At 36.6% G+C, this 22085-nt stretch overlaps 1 protein-coding gene across 2 annotated transcripts; it reads left to right on the forward strand.

Annotated features, from left to right (window-relative positions):
• Nucleotides 1–168: 168 nt before the first annotated feature.
• Nucleotides 169–21688, forward strand: ONECUT1 (one cut homeobox 1). Of its 2 annotated transcripts, XM_053463165.1 has the most exons (3): nt 170–1627; nt 16828–16932; nt 21290–21688. In XM_053463165.1, the coding sequence occupies exons 1-3, from the start codon at nt 547–549 to the stop codon at nt 21574–21576; spliced, it is 1473 nt and encodes a 490-aa protein (XP_053319140.1). In that variant the 5' UTR covers nt 170–546; the 3' UTR covers nt 21577–21688. The 2 variants fall into 2 exon arrangements, with proteins under 2 accessions (XP_053319141.1, XP_053319140.1); XM_053463166.1 differs by lacking the exon at nt 16828–16932 and having other exon boundaries at nt 169–1627.
• The last annotated feature ends 397 nt before the right edge of the window (nt 21689–22085 follow it).

Below are 22085 nucleotides of genomic sequence, written 5' to 3' on the forward strand. Positions count from 1 at the left end.
CTGCCTACTTTTAGTATAAAGGTGCCGGTGGGTAAAAGACACGAGCTGCCCGGGGCAGATGAGGTGTGCGAAGTTTGCATTTTAAGCGCTGTTTTCTATTCTGATACTACGCCTGACCGCCTCTAACTGCCCGTGCGAGAGGCTTTGCTCCGTTTGTTTGCTGCACCTCGCACTCGTTGGCTGGGGCGGACACGGTAAGCGGAGGGATAGTGATGTCACGACGAGCTGAGCGCTATCTGAGGGGAGCGATCTACAGTGCGCATGCGCAGTACGCCTTGGCTGCTCCAGGGGCTGCTGTGTGACTATACACAGTGGAGGCAGTGAGAGACATGGCAAGAGATGGCGAGGGGGATGAGCAGACTCCAATCACTGCTGCTCTCATGAAGGAGAGCGGGCCTTAAAGCTAAGGGAGATATTATTTTAAAAAAAACAAAACATTAAAAATAGCTAAAGAGGACAGGCTCCCACTGTAAAGCATTCCTGGGACTTTATTATTTCTATAGCACGCCAGATAGATGTGTTGTTCACAAGCCTGCACGTATAATAATGAACGCTCAGCTGACCATGGACAATATTGGCGATCTGCACGGGGTGAGCCATGAGTCGGTATCAGCCGCCGCTGATCTGATGAACAGCAGCCCGCACCACCGGGGCTCGGTGAGCCATCGAAACAATCACCTGTCTGCACATCCGAGATCCATGGGCATGGCTTCGATACTGGACGGCGGCGATTACCACCACCACCACAGACCCCCCGACCATGCACTAACGGGGCCACTCCATCCTACCATGACCATGGCTTGCGAGACCCCTCCTGGGATGAGCATGAGCAGCACCTACACCACGCTGACACCCCTGCAGCCTTTACCACCCATATCCACCGTGTCGGACAAATTCCCACATCACCACCACCACCATCACCACCATCATCACCCTCACCAGCGGATACCGGGCAACGTAAGCGGCAGCTTCACGCTTATGAGGGATGACAGGGGTCTGGCATCTATGAACAATCTCTACACCCCTTACCACAAGGAGGTAACCGGTATGGGGCAAAGCTTATCACCTCTATCCGGATCTGGTCTAGGGAGCATCCACAATGCCCAGCAAGGTTTGCCCCATTACGCTCACCCCAGTGCCACCATGCCCACAGAGAAAATGCTCACCCCGAATGGGTTTGAAGCCCACCACCCTGCCATGCTGTCAAGGCATGGAGATCAACATCTTACCCCGCCATCTGCGGGCATGGTGCCTATCAACGGGATCCCGCATCACCCTCATGCCCATTTAAATGCCCAGAGTCACGGGCAGATTCTGGGATCCACCAGGGAGCAAAATTCTTCTGTGACTGGATCACAAGTCAACAATGGAAGTAATTCAGGGCAAATGGAGGAAATCAATACCAAAGAAGTAGCTCAGAGAATCACCACTGAGCTGAAGCGGTACAGCATTCCACAGGCGATCTTTGCCCAAAGGGTGCTGTGCCGGTCACAAGGGACCCTCTCAGACCTACTGAGGAACCCCAAACCTTGGAGCAAACTGAAATCCGGCCGGGAGACCTTTCGCAGAATGTGGAAATGGCTCCAGGAGCCTGAATTCCAGAGAATGTCAGCACTCAGGCTAGCAGGTAAGGATGATGCCCATCTAAACCCCACACTCTACCCCATAAGGACACCCTCTCTACTACACATTCATTGTTCTTCTGTACTCTTTAACCCGGTGGTGTGTGGGGGGCAATATTATTTCATGTATGCTCTAACGTCCATTGTAATAACAGAATACCCCCAGTCTAGAATACTTAGGTCCCACTACTGTACCTATACTGGACATTCTGTTTTATGGACATCATCTTCTAGTCTTTTATCTACAACCCCATTGAATGACCAGGCTTAATGCAGTGACCATGCGAGATGTCAATGAAGTACCTATATTTAGATGCCTGAAAGGGGACATCTGCGATTCCTGTCATCTTACAGAAAGGACCTGCTATATCCCTCTAGAACAGACAAGGTACCACCTCCCCACCATCATTTAACCTTAGCTTCAGCTTGAAAAGATTTTCCTCTGTCCTATCATCATTGCTGCACAGACAACGGGTCTTCATAGTTGATACAGAAGATCAAACCATCATTCCATAAAGTCCTCTTCCTCCTGTTACATTTAATATAATATGTTATTGCAAAATGAAAAGGTTACCTTTATACTTTAGGTTTTTTTGGCATGCTATCGAGAAAATAGAGTAAATCATGGTTCCAACCCAATACTGAGCTTCCCTCTATCTCCTCTGTGGTCTTATCTACCACCCATTGTCTTTGTCAAACAATTAATATCGATTGATTGATACATATCTGTTCATCGATAAATCAATACTAGGAGAGACCTGTAGTTAGTGAGTCAGTGGAATACTGCAGCCTTTGAATAATAATGTCCCTATATTATTTGTGAAATCCCACCAACACGGTATTTTAATCCCCATGTGAACATTGCCAGTTTCTACACCAATAAAACATTTGTAGCCAGGAGTTTTTTTTAAGGATATATTGATCAGTGGAATATGTTCCCAGTGTTATATTCTGATCCCTTATGCAAATTTTGTTTATTGATTAAAGCATTGCTGAGTGACAATGTGAGTGACTGAGCCCATATACATGGCACTAAATGACACTTTCCTGAAATGCAGCTCCAGAAAGGATTCACTTTTTAATCCTTTGTGGATGACAGAGAATAGAGGCCATCCAGGGCTGATGTGTTGTTCCAAGGGATTGCTCCAGGGATGTTGATTTACTGTACTCATACCTGAGAGGATATGTATATATATATACACATTCTAATATCAAGGCTGCCTATAATCTAAAGCAAAGCGCAGTGTTTTGCTTGTGTCTAGAATATATTCACCACTGCACAGTTTTTGGTTACCTGTGAATCACAGTTCTGTTTTGTGTACTTGTTTTTTTTTTTAATAATCATTGAATTTAACATAAAGTGGTGCCTTATGTGAGGGTTTGTTAATTAACTCTTAGGTCTTTTAATATGTCCCCGGAGAATGCCACGCAGTTAATCTGAGGTGCTGTCAGTGGCAGTGATGGCTTTTACAGACAAAAAAGGGAAGGGCCAGATCCATGCTCCAAGTGCCCTGTTACTGCTTGGGCTCTGACTGGATTTATTATAGTCCCTATGTGGCTCTAGAAAAGATCTAGCTCTGTGTAGGCCCACCTGAGTATGTATGTGGGAGGGGGAGCTTAATGTACAGGCTGCTGACATACAAACTATCTATCTCTGTCAATCACTATAGAAAAAGCAAAATGTAATTTATTTTATTTTATTTCACACATTATTAAATTAATATTGTTCTAAGTTTAATATATGCAGTCACATTATTAATATACTATATGTAAGGTTAGTTCGTAGTATTATTAATAGAATGGATTATACTAAATGGGGAAAAAATAATATTAAAAAACATAAGCTAAAAATGTCCCGAAAATGAGGATAGCTAGAGTTTTAAGAAAATAAAGTCAGCCCTGTTGCATTTAAAAAAGCTGTGTGCCTTCTCCAGATCCCCGTGCAGGGAACGATTGACAAGACGAATCTGTCTTCGATTCGGAGTGTATTTTTACTACAATTTGGCAGAGCTGAAATCTCCATTTATTTACATGAATCAATAGCGGAAACAACTGCTTGAATTAGAATGTAGGATCCCCTTCTTGGCGTTATTTAAAGTGTCTACTGGAGAGTGGGAACCGTGTGAATACAAATGAATTTAGTGTCCAAACACACAGACACACATACATACAATGCCACACACAAACACGATTAATCAGATAGTTCTAATTATTAAATAGAAATCCTCACCTAGATTATTTAATAAATCTTAGTGCATTTGTGTATTATATATATTATTTTTATTATTACTTTTTTTTACTGATCAATGTAATGTTAATGTAGCGATCGAATCCAACAAGGTGTACATAATACATGCACACATACGTCTGTGAAATATCTAGGGATGGTAACACCGATTTTATTTGTTTCATCACAATAGGCTGTTATATGTATTTTTAATAAACAATTATAATTAAATATTATACATGGGGATATTGTGATATTGTATTATAGAAAAACGAGTTATATCGAGCGGTACACTTTTTGTATTTCCCAGAAAAACATTCACCCGTAAATTATTCATTACTGGTTTGCAATTAATTAACATTATTTGCTGAAAAGGATATGTTCACTTTTCTTTCAAAAATAATAAATAAATAAGGGTCATTTTTGTGAAATTATGGAGAAGCAGCATCGACATTTAATACTTTTAATAATGACAATGATAATAATACTTAACATTATTATTATTATTATTATTATTATTATTATTATTATTATTATTATTATTTCTAAACCTCCGACTATCTTAAAGGGATAATACTGAAGTTGCGTGTACTTGTTTTATTTTTAACACATATTTGACACATTTGTAAATCTGTTTCTTTTCTAATTTGTGACAAAAGTGGTAGAAATATCAAGTAATACACTGCGGAAAGCGATTGTTGAATACCAATTGTGTGTTCAAGCAACATTATTCCAATATTTAAAGCTATATGGATTTGTCTTCATTAAAATGCAAGGCACACACATGCTGCCACACGCCTTCAATTATAAGTGTGTATGTACATAAACATGGATATATATATATATATATATATATATATATATATATATATATATATATAGTGAGCTGGGATATTTTTCGTATGTTTTATCTGTATATATTTTTAATATAATCGAGGTATAGCTTTGTCATATAAGTATAAATTCCCAGCTTTATGAAATCTTTGTTTTTATAAGAATATAATTGTATATGGGCTGCTTCAGTAATCTGGGTCGGTGTCCTGAGACCTGCTGGTCAGTTCACATTTGTCTGGACTACTGTTGGCATTACAATGATTTTCTGCCCTAAGTGTTCTCTATGGGTTTCCAAATGTTGCTTTTGTACTTTTGTTTTTGCTCAAAACATTACTTTTAAATACATTGGGGACATATTTCTTTTTTCCCATAATCTGTGAGACTTCCCGTTTAGATTTATATTCTTTATACAGTGAGATTTCCTTCTCACTTTCATTGGAGGCCCTTTTTTCCCCAGGAATGAACACAATTATCTGTCAATTCAAGTTCACCTTTCTCCAATGATCAGTAATTTAGTGATCTGAATGTTATTGACAGAATAATGCAGAAACCATACAAGATGTGTTTAATTCCCCATATGAGTCTAAGCTTAACACTTTAATTCTAGGAAGAACTGGAGCACAGCTTTGAATTCACATCAGAGGTATTCATAGGAGTAAATGAAAATATGAATTACTATAAAATTATATATTACCCAAAAATCTGGGTTTTTTTTATACATTCATGTTTTACACATGTGCTCCAAGTGAACTAACATGAAATTAATACTGTAGCAGAAAGTGGTGGTAGAAAGAAATAATCAGAAGAATAAGAAAGTGTTTTTTGGCTGTAAACAAGGAAAGAAAAAATCAAATTAACTTTATTTTTTGGATGGAATATACTCTTCATATTTTCAAAATATGATTATACTAATAAATATAAATACAATCTAATAATAATAATATTTGGAGAACATTCATTTGTTCTCTGCTTATTGCAAAGGAAAGTAAACACTATGTAGCCATTCATAATAGATGTGGCCTACAGGAAAATGTTAAGGTCTCTGATCACTTTATATCTTACAAATGTATACTGATACTATTATATATATTTAACATATGTGATCTAGTATACAACTTGTGCCTGATTAAAAAATTAAAATCAAGCATATCCCATGGGATAAGTTCTCTTTGCTATCTCTTGTATTTTTCACAGACAGCAGTTCTGATATACATTGGTTTGTATGTGTCCCTATCTTGGGGAAAACCAACATATTAGAAATACATTGCCACAAAGAGCATAGACACAGACTAGAGTGATCCTCTAGGACAACATCACCCCAAAACAATAATAAAAATGTCACTTTTGTCAAAGGATTACTTTTTTTGTTCTTATAGCTTTAGAATAAGAAATCTCCCATCCATGTAGGCAGTCTCATTTTGTTATTGCACACATATACCTTAAGACAATATAGACATTTCACATTTATTAGTATATCTGTACATCTCTGGGCATATGTGGTGTATGTTGCCAATCATTTCACCATACACATGAATGCAATTCATATAAGTGATGTCATAATATTCATGGTTCAGATGAGTTTACATTTAGATTTTTGACATGCACACACCTACACACACACTCACACGACAGAGAAATGTAAACAGTACCAGTTATCTGGTATTTTGCAACACAGTAAAGAGGGCATGATAACAGAGCTAGGGTTGTGAAGAACTGTGTATAAAATAATGCTAAACAGACATGTGGAAATGCGAAATAGAACACACTGATCCATAGATAATATTTATAAAGTAATTGGAGGTCTGTGCTAAAAAGTATAGGATATTTTAAGGCTTCATAGCTTTGAGGATAATTTACTCTTTTCTCTTTACACACTTAATTTGCTGAATCTGACAGCAGTCACCTTCTCAGGAGTGCAAACCAACTCATGAGAATAAAGTAAATGCAACATGTTTGCCCCAGCCTGGTGGAAAACAGCTGTGTACTTTCAAATACGCTACTTTTCATTGTTACATCACACATTTTTCTCTGCCGAAGAGTAGCAAATGCACTAAAAGGCTTAAGAACATTTTTGTCCTATAAAGTGCTGTTTAATGTATTGGTTCACCTATATGGAACTGTAAGGTGTGGACCATTCTTCCTCTTATGTCTTACCCATACATAGACATATATGGTACAGTAAACTCCCACAGACTGATACCATACTAGCCTATACTACCCACTGGATAAACACCCTTTTTACTTCCTACACTCCTTTTAATTTTGTTTCTGATTATAAACAATATTTATGTGATGGTAGCTTGGACTGGAAAGTTGGCACTTGACAATAAAGTAACTCTCAGCATGTTTTTTTTATTCCTTCTAATGATGGGATTCAATAATTACTAATAATGACTATGAATATAAAGGGCCCACCCCAGAGTAGGGTTGCCCTGCAAGAAGACCAGAGTTGAATAATGTATAGGCAATTCAGTAACATTTATTAAGTGATTTAATTATGCGTTATGAAGTACTTCTTGCAGGAGAAATTCTCATTGTTTGGCATTTTGTAATACAATAAGATAAAGTATTTCAACTCATCTCATCTACTACTAATAGAATAGCGAATAAATATTATGTCGGGTTATTTATAAATTTCTGAGGGTAGTACAGCCAAGTCTAGAGGCTAAAGGTTTGACACACTAATATAGCCCTGACTATACACACATTGGTAATCTGAGAGCTACTGTTACTCCTATAACATGTACCATGCCCTACTGACAAGCAAAACATTATTTTATGTGAAACCGAATCCTCACACCTTACTTAGAATCTAACATTATTACTTATTTTATTCCATACTATGTGGTGGGGAGATCGACTCTTAATGTTTTACAATAAGTTGCTTATGTGTTTATATTGCATGTTCTGCATTTATTCTGAATCTCCTCCCCTTCGCCGATATCAAAGGTTTGGTCTTCTGTCAAGTTTCAGTACGTTCAGGAGAACTTATCACTCACAGGCAGTAATAAACTGTCTAGTAGTTACATTACCAGTCATACCATTGGATTAATCAAACAAAAACAGGCAGTTTTGTTTCATATGTTTATAAAACTCTACTGGAGGATGTGTTGATTATCCTGAGAGGGATGCTAAGGGAGGAAGAGCATTGATTGCCCTCTGAGATGGCAACATTTTACTGCAATACAAAAGTGCCGAGCTTAATCTTTTTTGCCTCCATTATGGGGCCCCTCTTCTACGCAGCCCCTTTTCATGGCTTTAATGTTGTAGCTCAAATATGTTATGATTTCCTTTGTCAATGGGCGACTTGACTATGCCCCCCCCCAGGCCAGATGATGTCTCCACTGTTGATGTTGTTTCATTTTCGCTTTGCTGCAGACTGTCCGGATTATATAAACTATGATCGAGTAGGCTGCTAACCCAATGTGCTATTTATTCCAGGCCTTGGTGTTAAGGGTTTTTGCATAGCTAGCAGTTCTGGTGCATAGTCCTAAAAATTGTACATCCAATATGTAACAAATGTAATTTTTCAAAATGTTCTCTTTTTAACACTAGAAACACTTTTCATGCAAAGTTTGTATCCATGCATTTTCACTTCAACAAAAACCTTTTAGTCACCACTTGGAAAGTGCTGCTAAATATTTTTACTTTATTATTAAATTATGATGGTTATTTTAACTATAGTTTAACTGTTGGTATGAAGTGTAGTATGGATGGGATCATATATATATATATATATATATATATATATATATATACCTGGCACACTATAGTTAGGAAAGCCTTAATCATTGCATTGAAGATGGTAGATAAGTGGAACAGCCTCCCAGCAGAAGTGGTAGAGGTTAATACAGTGAGGAAATTTAAAAATACATTGTAGAGTCATATGGCTACACTGAATCGAATATGAGACCAAGGACTGATTAAGATTTGAGTCAAATTCTATGTAACCCCCCCTCCCCCGTTCAAAGACCATATTTTATGTGTAATTATGTGTCATTCCCAGACCAGAATTCACATTGGGATAAACCTTACTCTCTGATGAGTATATCTACTCGATGCTATTCTATTTGTCTATGAAGATAAAAAAATGAATAACCACTTTTTAAGTTTGTATATGTTGTAACCATTAACAACATTAATTCCCTTTTATTCATCATTACTATTAGTATGTGGGTATAAGGATTTTAATCTCACTATTGCCATGTTTGTTCATTAAATACTATGATAGCCGTGGACCATAGTTTCACATCTGTTCTCGTAGACACTAGAAGAAAAAAAATATATTTTCTAGGAAAACTAAGGGGCTTAAGAACTTGTAAAGCTAGGCTACTGTCTGAGGCTTATGGCAATATGGGGAGAAGTGTATAGGATCATACATAATGTATCCTTCCAAGTATGAAGAGATCAAGAAGCACTGATTAGATTCAATACACACAAGGTCATCATCCAATTCAATTTTGTAGTAAATATTATAATGGATGTTTGTGCACAAAAAATGTAAATTGTCTCTCACTTAGATACATAGATTTTGTAGAATAGGAAGTTTAGACATCCTTGCATGCTCATCCAGGTATAGTCCATGCCAGCTCACTTATCGTCCTGTCTAGGCATTGTGTGAGTCATAGTGTTAAGGAGCGGGAAACTATAATGCAATGCCGCGGGTCAACCAGTTCATACAACCCCAGGATCCTGAAATCCCACTAAGCTACAAAACATGACATATAATTCTGGTATTTATGTAATGCATTTATTTGCAAATATTATTTTTTCTTAACTTGAGCTGTGGATAAATTATTGACTATAATTTAGTTTAACCATATATCTGATATTTTTTACCTGGAATTCTTTCCTACACAGAATACGTTTTTGTAAATCCCTACTATGGTTGTTTGACCTTAGATTAGAAGTAATGAACTCTGCACTTATGATTAATAAGTGAGAGGAGATATCGCAGTGAGTGACCCCTCAAAAGGTCACTGAACTATATCTGGTCATTAGCTCACTTTCAGTCCTATGACTACAACACATAATGTGGTATTAAGGTAACTTTGTTAATGAATAAACACCAGTGAATAGTAAGCCATTGTTTTTACCCCATGAGAACTTACTTAATCACACTGAAGTGAATTGGAAGGGAATGATAAGAGGTAGCAGTGTTTTCCTTTTGTAAATAGTGACTAAAATATCAGTGATTAAAAACACATGATAAGTGTCTGTTTTAGTGTCATGTGGATGCCTCAGCATCAGACCATGACGCTAATGGCGCATCAGTGATTAAGTGAGAAGGTCTAGTGAAGGCCCAAAACTATGTAACCCAGTACATTTTATTACACAACGCCAGGATTCTGTCCCCAAATTCATTATATTCCCACATTTTTCATAAACCAACTCATGACATCTCATTGTGTGTTTGTTCAGATATCAACGTATATTCTTATTCATTGTACAGTTTGTACATTGTTCTACTTGATTGTTAGCAGTGTTATTATAGTCTAGAATAATAATATCCTTACCCCAACCTTTGCCCATTTCTCATCTAGATTAGATAATTGGTGAGCAGGCATTGGGGCAACCATGTGATTTACCTGTGAGTTTTGAATTTATCTACCACTTGGTGCCAAATGTCTATTTAGACGGGGAAATAATTCATTTAACTTCCATGATGGAAGTTTTAAGGAGAAGGGGTCTGGCCTTGCTTATTTCTGTCTGTTAGGACATGTGTTTATTTTCACTTTTGGATTCTCCTGAAAATCCCAACTTAAAATTTACAAACATCCATTAAACCTTTCAGGTGATATTGTAACGCAACTCGTGAAATTATAATATACACGTATATTAGTCCTGAGAGCCAGAAGACGGTTTCTATGGCAACCTGGCTTCCCTTTGTACTGCCAACACCATGCTCAGTGAGGACACGCCGCCTCAACTTAACACATTTACTGCTGGACACAACTGAACTATACTGCACAACCCAGGATTGGTGAAAATCTGGCAAAAAAAATAAATGTCATTACAGTCACAATTAAAAGAGCACATGTGAATAGAGGGGAGGGAATAGCACAATATCAGCACTCAATTTAGTGATTTCAAAATCGACAATTACATTGCGTTCAGGCAGTGAATGCAAGCATACCCCATGCAATAAATCCTATACCACTTTAAAATCATCTACTGATACTAAAACAGTCCCTAACCATATGAACCTGAGTTGTTCTCTTTCCATAGGCAATGTCTTCTTAGAATACGAGGGCAGTTCTACCTTGATTCTAATACTTGTTATCCAAAAAGATTTTGCTGTCATTCTCAGCAATATTGTTTTAATGTGATCTCTAATCTTTGGAAAAGTAGTAGTAGTAGTTCAGTGGTGGTGAGCATTGATTTCACTATTGGCAATGGGTTAGCCTAAGGCAGCCCATGACCTTGACAGACAATCATGTTCCATTGTGGCTTTGCTCTGTTCATTTTCTAATCAGCTTCTGAGCATTGTGTCCTTTGTTATTTTTCATCCGGAAGGTAAATTGTTTGTGGCATTTCTTTTTTAACGCATATGTAAAACTGTGCAGGGCTTAAATATAGGCCTTCATTTGTGTTGGTGTTATAAGCAGTTGTTGGCTACTTTAAAATAGAGGGTTCCGCACATTTTCATTCATCAGCACTAGGAAGTACAATTCCCATAATTCATAGGCAGTCTTCCTAAACTAAATAACTTGCACGCTTGATTGAAGAAGAAAAACACTAAGTGTAAATCTAGCACACATAATAACCTAAGTATGATGTGAATCATGTTAGTAGGTAAGGGTAAGTGCGCTGGGGCAGTAGAATATTGGTATTCCGAAATGACCTCTGTGGCTCCTGATAATTCAGTATGTGGGGGGGTAACTTCCAGAATACCTTTTAAGAGCATGGAATGCCTTGTAGCTACTCCTTTGGTAGTAGACATAGTCCACAGCAGGTGAACTTCCACAAAGATTCCATGAAAAGGGTTTTCACATAAGCATGGATTTTAGTAATGCTAGTCATGCATCTACAGTTGATTACATGGATATATGGATGACATACCAATCATAAAATTCTTCTTCAATAATGCAAAAAAAAAGACGTAGAATCCTATTTTTCCACACAATTGCTTTGTCACATAATTCATCCAAAACTAGGATTAATATATATGGTAGAAAGTAATACTTCACTGAGAAGGTAATGAATAAATAGCCTTTCAGCAGTGGTAGTGGGTGTATTGCATAAGGCCTAAGACTATTGAACATAAGAAATTACCAGGGACTGTATAAGGTTTTGGATTTTTATAGTACATGAAAAATGTGCAGACTACATGAGGCTAAAAGTTATTATCTTCCCATAACTTTATTTTATTTTTAGTTTAGCAAGTGCATGCTGATTATCAACATTATTGTTTGATCGCATAAGAAACTAAAATCTAATTTTTAATAGTGCACTTGTTCATTTAGTGGGTATTTTCAATATAACTACATAGACTGTATATTAATGAACACTGATTTGACTTAGAAAAAAGTAAAGAAGGTAGCGGTTAAAAATAAATTAGTTGATAAAATCACAGAACCAAGTCTAATTAAATAATATAAAATAATAATAATAAAAAATCATTAATAACTATGATAAATAATATATAACAAACTAAATTGAAACCTCCTTAAATGGCTATCACCGATAAAATAAACTCAAATATAATACTTTGCTTTGTAGCCTCATGCCTAGTTTATCCTGTGGACAGGGCTGGCCCCAGGGTTTCTTGTCCTTTATGTGAATTGGGTTTCCAGTACCCTTCTCCTGCCTGCATTTTGTTGCCAACAAAGGAACTTCATGGTGGGGCCCTATTCCAGCTCAATGACCCAAGTAACTGCCTAGTGTCCAATATGGTAGTCAGGGCTTGTCTTTGGATAGCCTTGAAGAAAAGGTAGTTAGCTTTGGGACATAGAAGAAATTGTTCTCTTTGCTCTCTCAAACACAGCTCTGATGATCCCCAGCGCAAAGTGACCCGCACCACAGATCTAATAAATTACATTTAGATATTCAAATTCAGAGAACTGATTCATAACACAGTTTATGCTTCATATCATTCAATAAAACATTGAAATAATCATTCTGACAGTAAGCCAGGTAACCTACTGCAAAAACCACATTTTAATGTTATCAGTACCATTAATTCCACCTTTGTGTTCAGCACACATTAGCTCGTACACACTCAAATTATTAAAGTGTACTTAGTTGCGGTTTTCCATCCAAACATCTTTTCATCTGTTCTTTACAAAGGAAGTTTTAAGCATATTGCAGAAGTGTGTTTAGTTATTACATTACAAAAGGCAGATCTGTTATGAACAAGTGGAGCTGTGGCCCTGGGTTATGCTGCTGAATCAAAAAGCATGTGTAAAACATCTTTGCTACTAAAATATCTGATTACAATATGAGTTCTCCAGTGTCAGAATGCTATTCATGCTTAGTTTGCTATATTTTTTTTCAAGGTGGAGATTTCAATGGTAATGTAAAAATAGTATTTCTGGTGTCAGAAGTTCCAGAAATGGTCTTATTGCCATAGCAACCAATGCAGTATACCTTCTCATAAGACCAAACGGTACTCTAATCACTAAAATAGGCAATGGTATGTTGAGTGGATTTCTGTTGCTTTATTAATAACAGCGAATTTAATTGTACCAAAAAAACTGCAGTGTTCCACTGCACATTGTTGACTATTTAAAGTTCAAATGACAGATTTTGGATACTTAAGGGCAGTTAAGATTTTGAATTTATTTAATTATAAACTAAATATTTTACATGGTTTATATGTATTTTGTAACATTTGAGATGACATGATAGTGTGTGTTTTATTTTTGTTCCCTTTGTATGTTTTGTAAACTTCAATTAAAAAACAGATATTGAATTTACTTCCCATAATTGTTCTTTACCAAGAGGGTCATCGGTAAGTGTAACAGCCACCATCATAAGTAGTAGAACTACAAACATGAATGGGATCGGCATAAAGCTATCCCGAATCTAAAACAAGACCATGGGCTGATTAAGGTTTTAGTCTCTACATCAGGAAAAATGGGCAGACTAGATGGGCCGAATGGTTGTTGTCTGCCATCAAAGTCTATGTTTCTGTGCTTCTATGGTAACAAAATATATTTGTAAAATGTACACAAAAAATGTGATGTATAATGTAAGTTTATACTCTTAATAACAAATATACTTGCATGCATTGGAAATATAATAAACAAATAAAGTTGGTCAGCAAATGGAACAGTAACACCGTGAGGTTGAAAATAGGTGCAGGTCCATTGCCCAAAATATTCATTAGTTCATTGATTAAAAATAATATCTTACGACTGTGTCAGTTTTGAGCAGAAAAACCTCAAATACAATCGCTATTTAAGGTTAAACCCATACCATGCATGTCCTTCTATTTTGTTTTTCAATTAATTTAGTTTCAATAATTACCTTAATTCTTCTTAATGAGATCAAATTCACAGAGGGCCTTATATAAATCCATTACTGTGCAAAGTCTTACCACAGTTACAACCAGCAAAGTGTTGTTGTTTATTTAATCATCATATTCGTCGCTGTTATGATACAACTACTTTTTTTTTGCACCAAGACTACCTTTTTGTAAATACCATTTAGTAAATTTAATTAATGAATGCTTGTCAGTAATCAATACAATGTTTCAGTAGTTCTATGCATGTGATACTGATACTTCTTCCTGTGCTACCTCTTATCACAATGATACTTTCCAGAGTATTTCACTTATAATTGAATCTAGGTAATTTGATTAGTTATTTCAATCCAGTCCACTATGTCCTCAATAAATATTAATTCATAAAGTCATGCTCTCACCATTGTCTTTTAGAATTTATAATAACTATAAATAGTGATCTAGTAATAAATGACCCACTTGGCAATATCTGCTGATGAAACAGAGATGACTATTAAATTAACAATAAATATGTATTATAACCACACATTTAACAACTAATATCAGAAGTAATTGTTGTTTCAGACATGTTAGAAAGTTTCCAATGATTTGTTTGGCTGACACCATTAATAAGAATGGATGATGGTCAGGTGAGCCCAGAGATGTTAAACATAGCGTATTAACCCTTGGGGTTTCCACACATTATTCATATGTAGGTTATATATAAAGGGACAATATTTTAGTGTTCAGAGTAACTGCCTCTTAATTGTTGTTACTCCAAAACAGTCAGCATCTAAATTAATTGAAGCTTTTGAGAAATAGCACAATGTATATATATATATTATCATCATTATTAATTTCTAATTGCTTTATATTAATCTTTTTGCATCCAACTTCCTTCTTAAGCTGAAGACACAATGTATATATCTCTTCTGCTACTACTCTTAAGTGTCACAAATAGTGCAATGCAATGTTACCAGCACTGGCCATGCACACATGGTGAATATTCTCAGCCAAAGTGATGCCAGGCGGGTGAACAATGCAGTGGCACTGAAATGGTTAAAAAAAAACTTCCCTTTCTTTAACAATCCAGCTCTGCCAAGTATCATAATATTTGGTGATTATGGAGTGGGTTGTGTGAGTGGCAGCTCCCAGCCTGCTTCAGCTCTTGCACCATGGGGTGGAATTAGTTAGCTGCCTATCTTGTTAGTCCACTCAGTTTAAAGTTTGAGGGGAGATAGAATCATCTTTTTTTCCCCACTGAAGTGCCATCTCAGCAGTATTGTGATAAGGGGACAGATAGAAAAGCCAGTGCTGAGAAAGTCTTCCACCTGCAGAATGCCCCGTTGTCAGTGTCCTTGTAGACTGACTGATTTATAGCATTGCCACGTTTGCTTTGGGTTAATGTTTATCTAAATGAGATATTGCAGTAGGAGATATTTTCAGGCAGAGTCCCACACTAACTGGAGTTCCTTTACTAGCAGGCCAGCTGGACCTTGCCAGAGGGGATGTTTTCATTCAATAAACATAAAGTGCCTTAGAGGTTTAACTCTTTGTGTGACAGAAAGGGAAGCAATGCTTAATTACTAAAATGCATTGAGTCTTCTGGACTAGCATCCAAATGATTAGTAATCCACGTGGATCAGTATTTGTTTGTTTGTTTTTGTATTATAGGATAATTGTGCTTTAATAAACCTTGAATTCTGGGATTAACACCTATAATTCAACGACCCTTGTAACTATCCTTTAACCCTTCCACTGCTGTGCCCACTGCAAAGCAACCCACATCCCCCATTTACTCTGAACGGGTTAATTTAACCCACCAAGTGTCAAAGGAGGGTTATACAGGCGTTGTACAATATAACACCATCTGATCACAGGGTGAAACGAGAATTCAGAGGTTAGCTATTTAAGGTTAGCAATACAGTAAATGGACAGTTCTGATATTTTTGGGTTTTTCTCTTTTTCCTTATTATTTTACTCAGTTGAAAAATAAAGGCACCAATCTTAACTGATAATAACATAGCAACATGCATAATCCACAAAGTGGCTGTTCTGTCCTAATGGAGGCTGGCTGCTTTTGACAAGTGGTTATGATCATTTGGATTGAAATTTTATTTGTAGTGTACCCTTGCATTCTGAAGCTCACACTTTAAATTATCCTGTAAATAAATTCCAATTACCATTCATGTACCTTGCTAAAAATTACTGCAAGGTCCAATATGTGAGCCTTCCATTGGCATGCAGTGTAACCGTGCTTTTATACCAAGCATAATATTTGATCTACCTGTTGCATCTCCCAGTAACTTAGACATGACAAATTTATACATTTAATTCTCTCCATGACATTCCCTTTCTTGCCACCCCTTCTCTCCCATGTCAGCACTTTCACTGCCTGAAATACATTGTCCACTTGCATACACATGTAGGTGTACATCTGATCACATGATAATTCCTTCCTGAACTAAACTGGATCTCACTGCTACTTATTTCCATTCTTTAATATATGGATCATCATTTCTCTTGTCCAAGCACACTGATGCATGCATTTCTTTTCATTCTGTTTTTTTATTGACATCCTTAGAAATGTGAGTTAAATTGTGTAATGATAACTAACATATTTGCAATATACATTAACTGAATTGTGTTTACAAGGTGGAGATTATTATTTAAATGATTTAATGTCTTTGCTAAACTAGCTTTGGTACCCGCCGACCCGGTATTTCAGCACTCTGGACAGTTGCCTGCAGATTCCCTGGTTAAAATCGGCTATCCATCACAAAGCTCCCAGTCTAATCACATGTGTGAGTATATATACTGCATTTCTTGAGGCAATATTCCGGAGAAACTGTTTTAATCTTATAGCCCAAAAGTCTCCTAGTAATATTTTTTTTCTTTATGAGTGTAGCTAAAGAAGCAAGCCATGCATTAAAGGTGGGATATAGTGCAAATGTTTTAATCAATACTCCATGAGTATTACTCATCATGCCTTATACAATCAATTCAAACACATGGTTTTGTGATAATAATTATTGTTTATACATATCATAATATATATATATAGTGTGTGAGTGTGTTTGTGCCTGTATACATTTCATTAGGCATTTAAAAAGAAATGTTTTTTTACAGATATCTACATTGCATAGAAATGGATTTGCAGGGTTTACAACTGTTTAAAACATGTAATAATTAACTGTTTTCTGAAGAAATGTCTGTCTAATGACATTTTATTGTGTTACAATTATTATTATTATTGTTATTACTATTATCATTATTATTATTATCTGTGTAATAATCAATGGAGTTCAGACAGACAGTATTGACTCTTCACCATAATAGACAAAGCATACTCCTTGCCTTCCTTTGTCCTTATCTTATTGTTATGATTACGGAAGCATTCATTTAAATAACAACAGTGAAAATGATTACCGTATTGGCTCGATTATAGGCCGCACCAGATTAAAGAAAAAAATATTTTTAAAGAAAAAATACACATTAGTGGAATGGTAAAACTGTATATTACTAAAAAACAGGAATACGGTTAGTCAGCATGTGTTATAAATAAAAAGAAATTTGGAAAACCGATAGCCTTTTTAAGGTCCCCCCTTAATTCATAATGCACCTTATAGATATGCCTCCCTGATATGCCCCAGATATGCTTTATGCCCCCTAGATATGCCACTCTGACCCCCAGATATGCCACTCTGACCCCCGACTTACCAATGCATCCCCAGACAACCTCTGCCTCTGCTCGCCACTTCTACCGGTGCTTCAATGCAGGTGCTCCACCATGGAAGCCCCAGCTGCCAGAGAGGAGGATACAGGTCCCCTGCAGCGCTGCAGGGAATCCTCCTCGATGCACGCAGACAACCGCTGCTGCTCGCACTTCCGCTGGTGCGTCTATGGTGGAGCACCAGAAGGTCATCTAAGGCCGGTGCTCCTACATAGAAGCCCCGGCAGAAGTTGACATGTAAAGTATTTAAAAAAAAATCTTTATGTATGGATTTATTTAACAGCTCTATATTTAAGATGTACAAGATCAGGTGATAGCACTTTTATTGTATATCTCCTTATAGTGTTCTCTAATGAGTATAGCACTGGAAAAATGCATACTGCAGAGCTGAATATAAAGTTCCAACCCACCCTGGAGAATGGATTCTTAGGCTTTGTTGAAAAGGCAAAATCACATTTGCATTCAGGTACACAGACATTTCCATAGGAGTAAATGATTAACATTTGTATTATGTCATTATTTATATAATGTTCAGTAAGCACAAGTGCATAGCACAGTTCTACAATTCATTAGAATGGGTTACAAAGTCTAAAGAGGGGACATTGAAAGAAATGTATCTGAAAATCTAGGTTTTGGCCCTATTGTAGGATTACACGTTACAATAAATTGGAACAGAAATCAGAACAGCCTGGCCGTAATGTCCCTTTGTTCCACTTGCCAGTTTTCCTTTAAACCCAGTATAAATCCAATCTGTTGACTTTTCACCAAAGCAAAATAAAAAAAAATATAGGAGGATGAAAAGAAACAGAGCAGAAAGCAAGCAGGTCAGAGCAAAATACAGAACAAAGAGTAGGGCCCAGAAAGGATCAAATAGCTTTTGGGAATTTTTTTTTGTATTCAGGATGGTATCTGCAGGGAAAATCCCAGTGCCAAGGTGTTACTTCTCCAGGAAATAGGCAGGGGGGGCTTGGCAAGGTGGGTTGTCTTTGTTTTGGGTCATTATTTAAAGGTCTTTTTTTAACAAAGATTTTGGACTGAATTTTCACCCTGACTGGATCCTTCTTTTTCCTTATGGGTTTTCTATGCTGTCTGGTGTGCTGAATGTGTCTTATGACTGACTATTAAGCACTGTGGGGTTCAAACACAAGCGTTTTGGGATTCTATATTTCCTGGCTTCTTGGGTCTACCCAAGACAGATACAGATCCACACTAAAGTTATATGTAAAATATTATTTATTGTCAGTGTATGAAACATTGAAAACAATCACTGTATACACACACATATAATTACTAGTGTATATATACATTTACTTATACAAAATACTATACTGCAGGCAATACATAGGTAATTCGGTTTGCTTGTAACAAAGCTATGTGATAACAACAGAAATCTAAATGTACAAACATGGATAGAGAGACAAACAGAGGTAGACAAACAGACATATATTGAATTCCTGGAAGGGATTGTAACAAATCGCATTTCAGTAACAGTGCAACAGCACAGCCTGTTGGTTCACTGGCCAAATAAATTTGGAGGAAACCATAAGGCTGCTTAAAGTAATGAAAATATTGATGAAGTCACAAAATTGTTCATTTAGCTCATTTACTTGTTGCAATTAGAGGTCCCTTTAATTCATGTGCAGTAAATTAGGCTACAGTCACAGCAATTACATTCTAATTAGTTATGCTAGTCAACTCTTCACATGCTTAACTAAACTGAAACATCCAATTCCAGATTGCATAAATGTCCAATGTCGTTTAGGGTTTGTAAAACACATTATATGAAATAACGACCAACACCAGCTTTCTGAGATAGCCAACATATGCAGAAGAGTGCAGCTACCGAAAACACTGCCAGAAAATGGACATATTGTATATATATGTGTATATATATATATATATATATATAATATATATATCACTTTGTAAGCACAAATGCATGTTGACATTAATTGTACTAACTCCCATTATGGTTTTAGGTGAGCAGGTTGGTTTTAGAGTTCTGTAATGTGCAAGTTAAAAGTTGGAAGAAAAATCAATAGGAAAGTAAGCAGACGGCGCCATATATACGTACCCAACTGCTGGCCAGGCAGGAAAGGAAGCAATCAGGAAATTTCAGGACTTGGCACATCAATGCATTTTCTCTATATCACAAGGGGGAGCTCAGTTAACAGCATGGCAATGTGCAGCTCCCACAACATAAATGCATAGCCATCAACAAAATGTTACTGATATCAGAATGGATTAGAAGCATAGCTGCATGTGAGTGTAGGGGAACCCATTACACTATATATATATACGGTATATATATATTTTACACATATCTAGACAAATGTGCCGTGCATACCTAGAATCAGAGACAAATAATTCTAATTTGCATTAATCACATAGTTTGAATCCCTTTCCAGTGACACTTTTAGAAAACACTTACAAGCTACTGGACTTTGCGCTAAACCCTTCTTCAAACAGCTTTCGTATCACAATCAGAGCACTGATAATCTCTGTACAGAAATGAGACTGAAATAAAAGAAATTGTGAGGCTACCATTATATTTGAATTATTGGTGTTGTATATTGATTGGTGTCATTGATTTTTCTTGAAGATAAGTCAGCAGACATACAGTCTTTTCCAAACATAACATATAGGGTGATATAATCATAGACTCTGATAGCAGATAGCTCTTATACTTGAGTGCTACCTAAAATACATTGTGGCGCCTCCTTATCACAGAAGAGATAATTCTCTATAGGTTTATTAGTTTACTAATGGGAACAAGGATCTTACATGAACAAAAGATAAAACGAAATGGGGCTCTGCAAAGTTCTGGTGTCCAATGGGTTAAAGCTATAAATGTTGACTTTGCTCCAATTTTCAACACACAAGCCATAAATATTTCTATATATAGACTACCTTAAATCAGGTGTGTTCTATGGAGCATGTGTGCCTTGCACTTTATCGGTCTCAGATAGGTCGGAGAAGGGAAACTGTGACCCTACAGCAGTTGTTGGACTACGACTGCCACCCTGCTTAGTTATCTGCTGGCTGTTGCCTTTTTAGTTCAAAAGCAGATCGAGGTATCTAGTTGATAGACACGAATATGTACAAAATAAAATAAATTCTTAGCTCTTTTTAAATGTGTGTCTCTTTATTTGCTAATTATTATTATTCAGTGTTAATATATATTTTAAATTATTATTATTAAAATGAATAAGTAAGGTGGGGCAGCCTGCCAAGCTATCTTTATCCAGTAGGCTGTGTATGGACATGTGCTCAGTTCCTACCATTAAATGGCGTTCCCACTGTCAGGCTAGATTATTTTTTATTCATAAATTACTTTGTGCCATAAACTATGTCATGCCGTGTATATGTCATATTTATCTTTTGGCTTCTACTATTACTAAAATGCACTATCCCATTTTATTTTTTAGCATGTAAACGAAAAGAACAAGAGCATGGCAAGGACAGAGGGAATACACCTAAAAAGCCAAGGTTAGTCTTCACAGATGTCCAAAGGAGGACTCTCCATGCAATATTCAAAGAAAACAAGCGTCCATCCAAAGAATTACAAATAACCATTTCCCAGCAGCTAGGCCTGGAGCTCAGCACAGTCAGCAACTTCTTCATGAATGCGCGCAGGAGGAGTCTAGATAAATGGCAGGATGAGGGGAGCTCTGGCAGCACATCATCTTCAGCAAGCACTTGTACCAAAGCATGAAGGGAACACAAAACCCCACAGAAACTAAAACCTCGGTGGAAAAGCTTTAATAAAAAAAGACAAGGACCTCAAAATAGCAGGTTTATACTTTAGAACTGTTTGAAAACCAAAATTATTTATAAGTCCAAAGAAACCAAAGACTCATTTCTCCTGTATGTTGACTTTTCTTCTTAAGACATTTTTCAGGAGAACGATTTGCAAAAAAAAAAATTAAAAAAAAATGAAGAAGAATGAAATAAATTCCACTGGCCTTACACCTTCAGCCACCGCCATCATAATTTTGCCATCTGCTGGTTTGGAGCATAGTGATCTCTTGTGGAATGAATATTTTCTGAGATGGGTTTTCATTACTACCACACACTTAACAATGAAGGTGTAATGTGCATTAGTACAATATAAGCCAGTGGTAAGAGAACTTGGTCATAACTTGTCTGCAAGATGGAACGTGGTTTGACCAACAAGTCTAAGTTGATTGGAACTGAGTGTATTTGAACTTGTGCTGCACGAAC

The sequence above is a fragment of the Spea bombifrons genome, chromosome 4 (assembly GCF_027358695.1).
Source record: "Spea bombifrons isolate aSpeBom1 chromosome 4, aSpeBom1.2.pri, whole genome shotgun sequence".
Lineage (NCBI taxonomy): Eukaryota > Metazoa > Chordata > Amphibia > Anura > Pelobatidae > Spea > Spea bombifrons.